We start from the raw sequence: 13,450 nt of genomic DNA on the forward strand, positions 1-13,450 counted from the left end.
CTAAATTTTCATGATTTCGAACCTTAAGTGAGAGCTTTAAAGCATATATGATAAACAGAAATGTAAACAATACGAAAGTATTTCTAATTAAAACAAACTGTCATGTCAAAAATTAAAGTTTGAGAGAAAATTAAGATGTAAGTAGTTTGGTAATACGGCATCTAATTAATTTAACTAAAATAACGAAGTTACTATATGAATGGAGTAAAAAGTCTTTACGAAGGGGAAAACTTTATTTTGTGCGTAACTGAACGAAAAAATACTATAGCACGGCCAACAAGAGATGGTCTCTGACGTTTCTTACCAGTTTCACCGAAAAAAACCTTGACACGCGAGTACTGGCAATGTCACTGCGAGCTGTCAGAGACGTTCTCTTACTGGACGCACTATAAATAAGTGCAATGAAAGAATGAAAAAGTTTTGGAAATAGTACAGAGCACAAGAAAACTGTTCGTAATTTAACGGGAGAAAACTTGAGAATTATACTTTAAGATACTAGTATGGTACGTTAAAGCACACCTTTACTATAGACAGATATCTCATTTGTAATGTGCCCACTATAGCTGATTGTTAGATAATATTAAGAAATTGTACCAGATAGTATCTGTGTCAAAGATACTGACCTCATTATTTGTATAAGAATAGAAAAAGAAGAAAATATCTCCCACACATAACACGTTCAGTATTTGCCTACATAAGAAATTCCCAAACACGTTTACCTGTCCTCCCAGTCTTAAACCCTGCTTACCTCCCGACTTCCCTGGGCTCCTTCTCATAACAAAGACTAGTATTTCCGAAATTAACAGCTTAGCTCGGGTCGAATTGCCGCAGTACGACTTAGCACGGATATATATATATATATATATATATATATATATATATATATATATATAAAAGCGCGGATCCAAGAGGGGCTATAACCCCCCTTAAGGTTCAGGTATACTTTGGATAAAATGGGCTTCAATACTGCTTTACACTGGATAAAGCGGCAAACTATGGTTTAGCCCCTATCTTGATCATATCCTGGATGCGCACTGGGTTTTAAGTTCAAGAAATATCCACCAGGAAGCAAAGAAATCCATTCTGATCCTCGACTGAGGGTTGGAGTGCTTTTGCTTGATTCAAAAGTTATTGTGAATTGCAAAGACCAATGAAAACGTGCTGGGACTGTTCGCCCAAACGTGCTGGGACTGTTCGCCCAAACTCATGCAAATAAGCGTTGTCAGCAATTAAGTTTTCATTGTGGGAAATGCCTGCAGAAGCACTATTTTCCAAAGAAAGAAAAAAAACGTAAATAAAATGTAAATGCACGTTCTAGAACGGAAGAAAATAATGAAACTGATTCTGTATTTTATTGTCTATATGTTCAAAATATTTGAAGTCTGAATTTAACATTATTCATATTAATGAAAACAGACTTCTAATTGGACACGAAACTCATGACTACGTATGTATAACCAACTATATGATTTGTTAAAATTTTCCACATCTTATATCATGTAAGTTAATTATTTAGACATACTACAGTTGAAGGTACAGTGAAGTGGGCAATTATGTCTTCAAGGTTCTCTAGAGGGAACTTAATACCCCACAAACTGAATATAAGTACCTTAAAGGGAGTAAAATAATATCTATTCAGATACAGAAAAGCCATATAGCAGAAACATGAAATTATAGCGCAGGTTTACAATATTTATCATCATGAAAATTGTTAAAACAGCTGAATGATAAGGACAAGGACTGTATTGAAAATGAATTTTCACCGGCAGAATATCAGTCCATAATGTAGAGAAGGTGAAGGTGTATGTTACGTTTACAAGAGTACGGTTCTAGTGTGAAAACACTGCACGTGCGAACTCGTATACCTGTTCATAATTCTGAGTACTTATAGTATAGTCCATAGCAGCCAGATTGATTCTGTCGCGAAATCATACAAGTTGAAATACTGGGAAAACGACATTAATGTAGTCGACACAATATACAAACATCATCGATCTACTTGGTGCATGTAGTGCCCAATTTAGCATAGACTGGTACCGGTTTATTTGCATGAATAATATAATTTCCACCGCGGTTTCTCGCTTGCTCCATACATACGCAGTCCCGCCCGGTTCACTAGGTCTGTCCTGCCCTGACGCGGAATAAACATAGTTCTTGTTTGTAGTGGTCACCTAACACAGGTTGTTGCGTGTTTCATCCCGCTCTGACGCGAAAGATGCAATTCTTACTTCTATTAGCCACCTATCACATGCTTTTTTTCTTCTTCTTTAAAAAAAATATCTATTGCAACGTTATAATTTGTGTGATACACGACAATTCGAGTATAAAATGTCTTACAGAAACATTTAAGGAAGGAAGGCACAGAGAGTTTTTGGCACGAATTACCTCCTTACCGAACATAAGTTTGCATTGTCGCATCTATTGTCAATTGTACTGTACCCAATAGTTTGGGCATGCGCCAAGAAAATAACAATACTGAAGGTCTTAGGAAATCATTCAATACAAGAGAAATGATTTTTTCTCTCTTAAATCAAACTAACTATTATAAACCTGGATGGACATTAATTCTTTCTAGTTAAGGGGTCAGACTACTAAAACCGATACAAAAATTAACCACTTTTCTTTTGCTCGCTTTTCGTAAGTGAAAAGAGGTAATGAAATGCAACTTACCCCAATCATAGATAATGCTATTCTATACCCGATTCTTATTAACTACTTTTTAAATAATACTTGAATTTATTTTGTAATAATAGAAAGATGATTTTACAAATTATCACGTAAAAAGGTTTACTTTTTTTCACCTCTTGCACTGAAATGACGAGTCTAGCTAGCATCACGTACGGTTACTATATTCATGTTTTGAAAGTTATATAATGATAAACAATTTATAATACACTTTTATATCTTATGCTTCAAGTATCGGAATTCAGAAAATAAATCTTAGTGGAAGGGGTTAAAGACACGTTGATCTAATTCGGATTCGTAAATTTTCGGATTTAGTGGAGTTTGCATATGAATTCGTAATCACATCGGTGCAAGTTTTACACTGAAAGAAGTACTTATAATCTTATCTGAATACTCCTGATGTACTCTTATTATAAGCAGACACATAATATTGGCTGTCAACATTAACACAGGACCTGTAAAATTATGAAAACGGACTTCGTGATAAACCACTATTACTTTCCGCATAAATTGTTTATTACTCTTTCTTCCTGTAGGTTTCTTGAATACTGTTGACACGTTTACAACAGTTCATCAGACATAACATCTTTATGCAATATCGAGGTTATGAAGGGCAGGGCCTACTATTAGCGTAAGCTTGAATTCGGTGCAGCTTTAATCCTCACAGTGTAGCCCCATGCCCACCATTCCAACTCACCTCCGTTAGTTATTGGAACACAGTGATTTATCACAGAGAATAGCAACATGAATTTGGTATAATTTTTATTGTCAACAGTAAAATAAAGAACATTTTGTACTATACATTATGATAAGAACGTATCGACAAGATGAGGAAACTATTAATCTGTTATTTCTATGTTTTTGTCTTTCTTCAAATTTATACAGGGAAATTTTCTTAAAATAATACAAGAAATTACTCCAAAGATTTCCAAAATTTGAAGTTATTAATTGTTTACTAACATCTCATTGTAGTTGCTAAGAGATATAATAGGATGCATATTTAACAACAAAAGAAAGAATTCATCTTACGCATACGGTATCTGAAATATTTTCAACAAACTGTTTCAGAGGATTTCTCTCTCCTTCTTCGGTGGCGTAGAAAAGACTTTCATTGCCGACGGTTTAACATTCTGAAGAATCTTTTTATTCATGTAGACGTGATGACACAAAGTGCAAAAGAAAAGCATTTCTTTCTTTTTTTTTTTCATCTGCTTTACAAACAACGTGAAAAGTAATACTGGTTCATCACAAAATCCGTTCGCACAATTTTACAGGTCCAGAGCTGACGCCCAACATTATTTGTGTTTAATAACAGCACATCAAAAATATTCAGATAAAATCATAAACACTTCTTTCTGTTTCAAGTTTTAAATCTTGTTTCGTTTTATCTTAATACATTATTCGAAAATGAGATAAATGGTGACGTGGACATGAGGTAGGAAAGCTGTAGTTTCGAATTCAAACTCATAAGCATGAATTCACTAATCAGGAAAACTTTCTTTCTTCTAAAATGAATTCTTACTATCAGAACGCGATATATACGTTGTTATTAATCGAACCTTTCCTTTCTCTTGCCTTTTAATGTTGAATCAAATTAACCCAACATAAGATTCCCCAGCTACATACAGTGATCATAAGAGATTCCGGCAGATTCTCCAACACACTTTTTCTCTATAAAAACTTCCTTGGGTCTCGAAGAAAGAAAAAAAAGTAACCAAGAACACAGTTGATCTTGTTTGTTATGTTAGATATTGTCGTCAGGGCGCGGAATTCATGACCACACAGTAGCCATTCACAAATCAAATATCTTAGTTTGACGATAGGAACTTGCTTTTTAATTGCAAGTAAAAAATACTCAAACAGAACTCTCTGATCTGGCTACTAGATTCAAACCTGAAATTTCGTGCCCTGATGTCATGGTTATGAAACACCAGTAATTATAAAAACGCACTATAAACTGGTGTATTATGGAGTGCTTGTATAGAAGACGAATCCACACGATCTATATTTCGATTTCGAACTCACGTATTAAGCAACAAAATGGTATGTAGTTATCTATGGGTTAACATTGAACACAAAATTTCATCCGGTTTCAACCAGAAACGCGTCAGCAACTGAGGAACTAGGAAATGAGCAGTATTATGGCAACACTATCACAATTTAAAAAACTTAGTCCCCGAAAGCCACGAATAGTTAACACTTTTTTCAAAGAAAGAAACTAACGCATTATTTACGAAAAAAAGCAGTTTTTCTAAGTATTACATAAACAAGGGGGTTGACCAACGGAGAATAGATCCAGAAATATGAAAAATTCACAGAAAAGGAATAATGAATTGGTTATTTTCCGCAAGTTTAATGTGTTAGTTTAACACGTTACACGCTGTACCATGTTGTATCGTTTTCAGTGGAGTTATGTTGACGCCAGACATTAGAATATAACAGGCAATTAGCTCCCCGTATTGAAGAAAAAAAAAAAAAAAAAAAAAAAAAACTTCCCGCCACTTCCATATGAACGATGTGACATTTCGATTTTCGGTATTATAACAACATATGTTTGTAAGGAACAGGAGTTATTTCGCTTTATGGAGAGGCAGCGACTACTGAAACTGAGCCGAAAGTGTGGTAAATGTAGGAAGGCTTTAAAAATACAAAAACACTTATGTATTGAAATCTAAACATTGCGTAATAGTGCATATTCAATTGCAGTGAACGTATCATCAAGCAACTAATATAATCTAGTATTTTCTTGTTTTTTTTTTTTTAGTGACATCCTCGTTTACACGTATATCCATCCACCGTCGCTAATGCACCTGCTCGTTACAGATGGACTATCGCGACGATTCACAAGCTTCACCCAGCCCTGATTCTTTTAGACAGTATTCGTGCTTTTGTTCCCCAACCAGCACAGGCTGATTTTGTGTTTTCCACACTATAGGTTTCATGGTATATACCAAAACACAGTGTTTATTTTGAAAATGGTAGTGTTCTTTAAGAAAATTTGTACCGAGGAACCCAATTCCTTTCTTGAAAAACACTTTCTAAATTAAGGACACTAAATTTTTTGATAAACATATATTCTAGACGTACGGTACTCTGCGGTACAAAGATGAAATAAAGTTAGGTCCGCTCCAAAAATACAGTACTGTTAACGTATGCAAAATAGTACCGGTAAATAGTACAAGATGACATTGTTCTTGGTGTAAAGGTGTAAATTTACATATGGTGTAAATTTACAAAAGGAATTTTGAAATAGTTGAAGAAGACCGGAGGAGTCGCTGAAAAGCTAAGATTTCGAAAAGCAGCACACCGGTACACAAAGCACGAAAGTAAACCAAAACTAACATGAACCAGATAGTTAACGAATCTACGGTATCTATGGGTCCCATCTTCAGAAGACTTAAATCGCGGATGTGTATACAGGAAAAGCAATAAAAACACAGTTTGTTTCTCAAGGTTAAAAATGTAAAAATAAATAAATAAGAGGTGCACTCGAGCACACGGTTCTACCAAATAGAAAACTCATAGGTAAAATATAACGTGAAACATGTTTTGTGAGGGAATTAGAGTGTGAATATAAGTAATTACTGTACTATCAGTATACAGCATACTGAAATGATGTGTAAGTATGCCCTTCAACTATCCTCGTCTATGTGTATATTCTCCGTCGCTGACGCGCCTGATCCCTAAGGAGGCGCACTCCCTCGCTAAAGTTTGGGCCCTCTGCTGCGATCTGGTCTGACTCGGTCAGACACCATTTGTGACTTTTTCATGGCCATTTAGTACAAGTTGGCTTGTGTTTTATGCACTGTAGATTTTGATATACATCCACATTGAGCTCTCTTTAAGTTAATCTGCAAGCAATAATGAAGCGCCTCATTCATTGCATACTCTGCTAAAAGAAATACAAAGCTCTAACTTAACCTGAAAAAGTAAGAAATGCGTCACAATCTGGCAGAACCGTCCGTTCGAGTAGTGCCAAGAAAGAATCCATAGTGAACCCACTCATCCACTATACTTTAATTCATTGTCTTCATTGTACACTTGGTGCTTATGTGTGGTTTGCTGAAAAAAAAAAAAAGAAAAAAAAGATACTGTCTATGGATGCACAGTAGTTTAGGCTACCTTGATTTCGCTAGTTAATCCTACATCACTTGTTTTTCATTTAATGACACCCTAATTGTCAACACTTGCCGAAGGTTGCATGAACTTGTAAATGCAGCCCCTCCCCCTCTGAAATCACAGAATGAATAAAGGAAGTGAAATAGGCCTTTTTATGTACAAAAAGATATGAGGTGATTATAATACATAAATTTATCTAATCTTTACAATACGAAAAATTCTAGTGCGAATAAATTTTAAACGCGGTTTGTAGTTGACAATATTTACACCATTACCAAAGGCCGAACTAAAGCTAGGTTTTTGTACCTGCACTGTACGAATACTGTTATATATTCCTGCGGATAATAAATCCATTTGATGGGTATAAAATCTCTAACGGATAATGACCCTCCATCATCTCACGTGATTTATTTAATAAACGAACATAACAACCGGTCTAAGAAAACCAGCAACCACTGCATCCATTGGGAGCGAGGTTAAAACTCACAACGCTCCCCAAATTTGCAATTCTTTTCACATACTGTCATTAAATAATACATTTACAACTACTTATCCACCGAAATAAAATAAAAATTAAAGGGAACATAATGAAATCTCGCACACTTGACGCTTGTCTTATGAAACATCTTTACATTCCATCGACACTGCTCCGCATTCCAGAAACCAACTAAGCGGTGAAATTTAGGACTTACCTTGCTCTTCACTTCTACTGTATTAGTCTCAACTTTAAGATGATTCTTGGAGGTCTTCGACATATCGGGAACATTTAAACTTCACTTCACACTTAAACAAAACACAGAAACCATAACAAAATACAAACTCAAGTTATCACTCACAAGGTCACACTAAGAACTACAACACAACTCCTCCATACTTTACTTTTGTCACGCTGGAAGCGCAATGAGTATACACACAATGCTGATGACGTCAGTCGCACCTGTTATAAATATTTCTTTCTGAAGAAATATTAGAATATATAAAAAGGGAAATTAAACATTTTTATACAATAAAGTCAATATTTTCATACACAACGATTAAATTAATTATCCTTAGTTTTATTTAGAGAAAATGTTAAAAGCACTGGTTTTGAGGTTACAAATCGTAATGGCGACTTCCATCAGGATAAACAAATATACAGTAGTACAAGGTTATTGTAAGTAAAATCATACAAGTACGTGTTGTTGACTTACAATGATTGATAATTATGTTCATATATACTTCATATTAAATTTAAGTAAAGTAATTTGATATTGGATTGCTTTTTTTCTCTTAAAAAATCCAAGGGGAAACTTCAGTATATTTAAACTTCGTTATCAGGGAGAAGTATGTAGTATTAATCAGAATTACGACAATTCATAGTAATATAATGAAAAAGTATATTACATATCTTGTTGTTTAGGAATCAAATAATGTAAAACGTGCAGATTGTTCATACGCATGTTCATGATAAATTCATGAAATATATACTTCTTTCTCTTTGCATTCACTTTTGTACGTTCAGGAATCATTCTCGAGGTATGCACTTGCATTTCCTCGTGCAGATTTACTTTTAAGAGGTCTTGTGCAAAAACATCAACCAATCTGTGCTAGGTATCCACTAAAAAGCCCAAACCGATTCAGGGCAGGAGTGTATCAGGGGGCCGAGTGGTAGTGAGATTTTGCGTCCATATGAAGCAGGCGCGTAAGCGATGATGAGTATACGCGTAAACGAGCATTGTGGAAAACCACTGCATTGACGATACAAAGGTATATGATTGTTTTTTTTAATTTACCTTTCACTTACAAATCTGAAAAAAAAATATTCTCCGGAAATGTGTAAGATGTTCACCAACATTTCAATGGTTCCGCTTCTTCACTCTTCAACTTGGTAACCCTAAGTCACCTTCCTTCACTTTATATACTGTGCTCAATGGCTATATAAAGGAGAGTATGCAATACCGGTATTTTATATTTCTGTTTTTCTACATACAAACTGTGTCGGACGTAACAACACAACGCACTTCGATTATTAATATACTTGTCTATTACAATATTATTATTAATTTATTCTCTAAATTTTAGAAAGTGTCCATCCGTCATTACTTATCTTACCGGCGAATACGTGCATACCAGGTTCGACTTTCATTACCGGTAATGTATTTCCACGTATATACGCATCTCACAGGTAAGAACACACCATGTTTTGATTCTTTACGCACTAATTATTAAAAATTTCTTTTGAATATTTTATAAATCTGTGGATTCGTATAATCACTCTCCACCTTTTAATATGTAACAAATAGAGAAACTTACGTGTACACACCAGCAAACTGACGGCAGAAATTACATTATTGTGCTGTTCAGATTTGTTTCCGTGCAGGTTAAGTTTAAGAACACCAGTCGAAATAATTATTCTATCAGCTATAATTATCAAACTAAACACAACAACACTAAGCAAGGCTATGTAATAATATATAAAACATACAAACACGTAACAGTTTCAACACAATAACTATGTCTTCATCAGACTTCCACTCCTTCTCTACTTTCTATATATCGTATATCGTATAGCAGACTACCAAAAATAAAAAAATAATTATATAATACAAGGTATAAAATTCCTAAACAGGTTACTAATACACACGCAAAATTTACCAATTACTCAATTTAAAAATAAAGTATGATTGGTTAGTTGCTGTACCCTATTATAATGTTAAGGATTTTAAGGAAGATAAACGTATATTGGTATAGGTAGAAAAAAGGAATTTGCTTGTATATCATCATTTGACGTTGTCCATTATCTGTATACAGACTTAATGACAATAAAAATATTATATTTTATTCTATTGAACATTTTGACAATTACTAAATAACAGATGTATACCAAGATTGGCCCAAACGAATATTTGAAACTACAAATAATTCTTCTGTATAGACATGCGTTATGAGTCGTATTTGTTTAATATTTTGTGTAAACTGTCATATAAACACATTACTTGATATGAACATAATGTTATCATAATATTTTTTTCTTTTACAGAGATTAAGGATTATTTGAGTAAATCATGGGGCTTTTAACGGATCCTGGTGCTGGTCAAGGAAAATTATTGAATTTTTTAGTCTCCCATCATAATAAATTATGTATCTTACTCTACATTGGAGGACTAGCGTGGTTTGTCCTGCTGGCTTATGAACCGTATAATGCAGGTATGCACAGTTTTTTTTTTCCTACACTTTTTGCTTCGCCCTCAGTCCGATAGCTTCCGACAAACATTGTTACCGGTCGAAACGAGTAATGAAGGATATCTGCTTACATGTTATTTCTGTGTGTCCCTTGGGTACTTAAAAACACTGATTTTATTTCAAAGAATCACTCTTCGTAAGAATACTGACTTTACTTCAAAGTTTACTGGAAAATCACTTAATGAAATATGAGTATAGTGTCATTTTACACTAAATCATCCGGCCCATGTACAATTATCGATCCCAGAAGCTCAAATTTCTATGAAGCTTGATAGTTTGTTTAGCGTTTAAGGTTAGTGTAAAGGGACAAGTTTTGCCAATAGATGTCACTACAGTCTTCGTATATCTCCCGTATATTTTTTTTACCTTTCACGAAAATTTACAATTTCTTTTATAAATTTCAACCTAGAGACTTCAAATTTATAGAGAAAGAACTTCATAACCTATTAAAGGGAACAATCCGTGCCGATTTTTTATTTAGAAATTTTTTTCATTGTTGAAACAATTCCATTGTTAAAGGTTTGGATATCAATTTCAACAATGAAGAAAATTCTAAATAAAAAATCGGCACGGATTATTGCCTTTGATAGATTATGAAGTTCTTTTCTAAAAATTTGAAGTCTGTAGGTTGAAATTTGTAAGAGAAATCGTGAATTTTCGTGAAAGATAAAAAATACATGGGAGAGATAAGAAGACAGTAGTGCCATCTATCGGCAAAACTTGTCCCTTTAATCCAACCTTAAGTTATTTTCTTAATGTTCACAACAATTAATGCGCTTCCTTTGTTTTAATATCATCCCCAATTAGATTTAATAATAAGCGTCAATGCATTTCGTTAAGTAATTACCATTTCATTTGTACAATAAAGTTTGTGTAATACATCCATTACAATGCACTGTTCTAGTCTATTATGTGTTCCAGGTACATACTTTTCTGAAAATGCTTTGCTGCCAGGATTAGTGAAAGGAGAATACGATGAAGATTCTTATGCAAGGCAGTATTTGGCAGAACTTAATGAGGAAGCGTCCAGATACGACAAAAGCATTCCGTACTCATGGATTCTGGCAAAATTTAATCAGCTGGGTTTAGATGCATACACGCACAATTTTACATTGAACTATCCAATGGGACATGGACAGGTTGGTTACAACAAATATAATTATTTGTCATAGCTTAATTAACTTATGTATCTTTCACGTTTTCTGTTTGGAATAAAACATTTCTGTCTCTAAAATTTCTGTCACACTACAATTTAATATTAATAACTTTTTTTCATGTAATAATTACGGTACATATTATTATTAAGTGTTCTGCCTGTTGGCAGATCCTGGGACTAATGAGCTTTTTTAGGTTTGGACCTGGAAATGTTTCTTGCACATTTCTCGATCTTCAGCTTCCTCTTTTAGCTCTAAATATTTTCTTCTATTATTCATATCATCGATCAGTTGTTCTTCCTACTCTTTGTTTTCCTTCATTCTTCCTTTTATGGTTCTTCTATGGTGGTATGAAGAAGACAATTTCTTTGCAGATATATTCAATCTAATTGACCTTCCTACGAGAATGCTGGCTAAAAGCATCCTCTTCTCTCCTATCCGTTTTAAAACATCTTCGTTTGTTACTCTCTCTGTCCATTTTATCTTCTTCATCTTCCTCTAACACCACATTTCGAAGTTCTCTAAATATTTCTTTACTAACTTATGTAATGTCCAAGTCTTTGAACCATAAAGTCCAATGCTCCATATATAGCAGCTGACCAATTTCTTCTTTAGTTCAATATTAAGGCTGCTAGTTAAGAGTGATCTTTCCTTATTGTGTGCTTCTTTAACTATAGCTATTTTTGATCTGATCTATTTGGTGCAGTAAGTGTCTCTCGTCAAAATACTTCCCGGATGCGTTATGTGTAAAGTGACGACGGATACCTTGGTAGATTGAACAGTCATTTATGTTATGTATCATATACCATCCTTAGTTCTTTTGTCGTGATTTTTAGAAGAAAATGGCGAAATTTTTAAATATGGCGAATTCTTGTCACAATGAGACAATTTTGTGTTCAATATAACAACTCAGCACCACCAGCTTCTAATTTCTGATCCGAGCTGTTTTGGGACTTATATTTATGGTTTCGGTTACGTAAAATAGTCATCAAAAGTGCGAATTTCACTCCACAATTGAAATTTGCGTGTATCAGAAACAAGAAGTATTTTGCTCGCGAACTTGTATTCGTTTGTTTGTTTTCACAACTCAAGAAACATACATACATACATAGCTGAAGAGGGGAGTAAAAAATTATAGCAGAGTCGAACTTCTTACTTTCGCCGGGGGGCGCGGTGGCTCAGTGGTAGAGCGTTCACCTCCGGTACTTGGGATCTCTGGTTCGATCGCAGCTTGCGCCGTGTAAACTTAGTGGTGGACAAACACCGTGCTCGTGGGTTTTCTCGGGGTTCTTTCGTTTCTTCCCACTTTCTTCATTCCACCATTTCTCATAATCACCGTCTCCTTTAGCCTAACCGGCATAATCGTGGGACGTAAAACTGAACGATTTCATTTTTCATTTCATTTCTTTACTTTCGCCATTGAGAGAGCATTCCCTGGAAAAAATCGTTCTTTTTCTACAAACATGTTCGAATCACATGACAGGAAAGGTAGGCATGTAAAAAATTCTGCCTTTGACTTAAGATGAAATCTCATTATTATCACAGCGTGATACTACTTCCTTCATAAAGTATTATAAGTCGACGCTTTCAAGTAATATATGCAACATAAACAAATTCGCATGTTTGTTAGTAAACAACTCGTTATCTTCGCACTTTAGAATTTTTTTCTTTAAATGTTTTGAATTTTGAAGTACTTGTTGAACCTACGCTCTCTACACATTGCATCATTCACATATGAGCATGAATCTTGTCATTCCTCACATCTGTATATATCCCCTTACAAACACAAGTGAAAGATGAAAGACGTCTTAATAAATATCGCCAAAGGGTACCATAAAGGGGATTTTTTTCGAATATTTTTTTCAATATCTCGCTTCGTGTGCAAGATTTGAGCTCATTTCCGGTTGAATTTTCTGATTCATGTATGATCATTGTTTTCTTTCTTGCGTGCAATCTGTAATAAGCAAATACATTACACACACAATTAATTATAGTGTCAGTAATATATGGTGTTCATTGGGCAAAACACTGCAAACAATAAAGATTCATTTTAAACTGAAGAAATGGTTGTCCTTCGTTTTTCATTATAATTTGGCCATGAAACAAACGCCAAAGATATATACTGACCCCATATACAAATATGTAGTGTTGGAATTATAATTCGTAGAATATGATGTTTTTTTCTAAATTTTCAACACTTCCAGAGTAGCCCCTAAAAATGTAATAAAAAATAACGGCCATTTCTTTAAATATTCAATTAGAACTGAAAA

The 13,450-nt window shown here is 34.3% G+C and overlaps 2 protein-coding genes across 4 annotated transcripts in view; one reads left to right on the forward strand and one right to left on the reverse strand.

Moving 5' to 3' along the window:
- Nucleotides 1-7,719, reverse strand: part of par-6 (partitioning defective protein 6) — a 139,526-nt gene extending 131,807 nt beyond the window's left edge. Inside the window, exon 1 of one of the 2 annotated variants that reach the window (XM_081738304.1) lies at nt 7,497-7,719. In XM_081738304.1, coding sequence (XP_081594430.1) covers nt 7,497-7,559 — 63 coding nt within the window. In that variant the 5' untranslated portion in view covers nt 7,560-7,719. Of the gene's footprint in view, nt 1-7,110; nt 7,250-7,496 lie in introns of those variants that run through there. The other variant, XM_081738308.1, reaches the window with a different exon arrangement.
- Nucleotides 7,720-7,826: 107 nt separating this feature from the next.
- The window catches only part of GAA1 (glycosylphosphatidylinositol anchor attachment 1), a 51,380-nt gene continuing 45,756 nt past the window's right edge, over nt 7,827-13,450 (forward strand). Inside the window, exons 1-3 of one of the 2 annotated variants that reach the window (XM_081738297.1) lie at nt 7,827-7,957; nt 9,824-9,990; nt 10,948-11,165. In XM_081738297.1, the coding sequence (XP_081594423.1) occupies nt 9,849-9,990; nt 10,948-11,165 (360 nt within the window). In that variant the 5' untranslated portion in view covers nt 7,827-7,957; nt 9,824-9,848. Of the gene's footprint in view, nt 7,976-9,823; nt 9,991-10,947; nt 11,166-13,450 lie in introns of both variants that reach the window. The other variant, XM_081738299.1, reaches the window with a different exon arrangement.

Source organism: Thermobia domestica, chromosome 2 (assembly GCF_964235325.1).
Source record: "Thermobia domestica chromosome 2, izTheDome1.hap1.1, whole genome shotgun sequence".
Lineage (NCBI taxonomy): Eukaryota > Metazoa > Arthropoda > Insecta > Zygentoma > Lepismatidae > Thermobia > Thermobia domestica.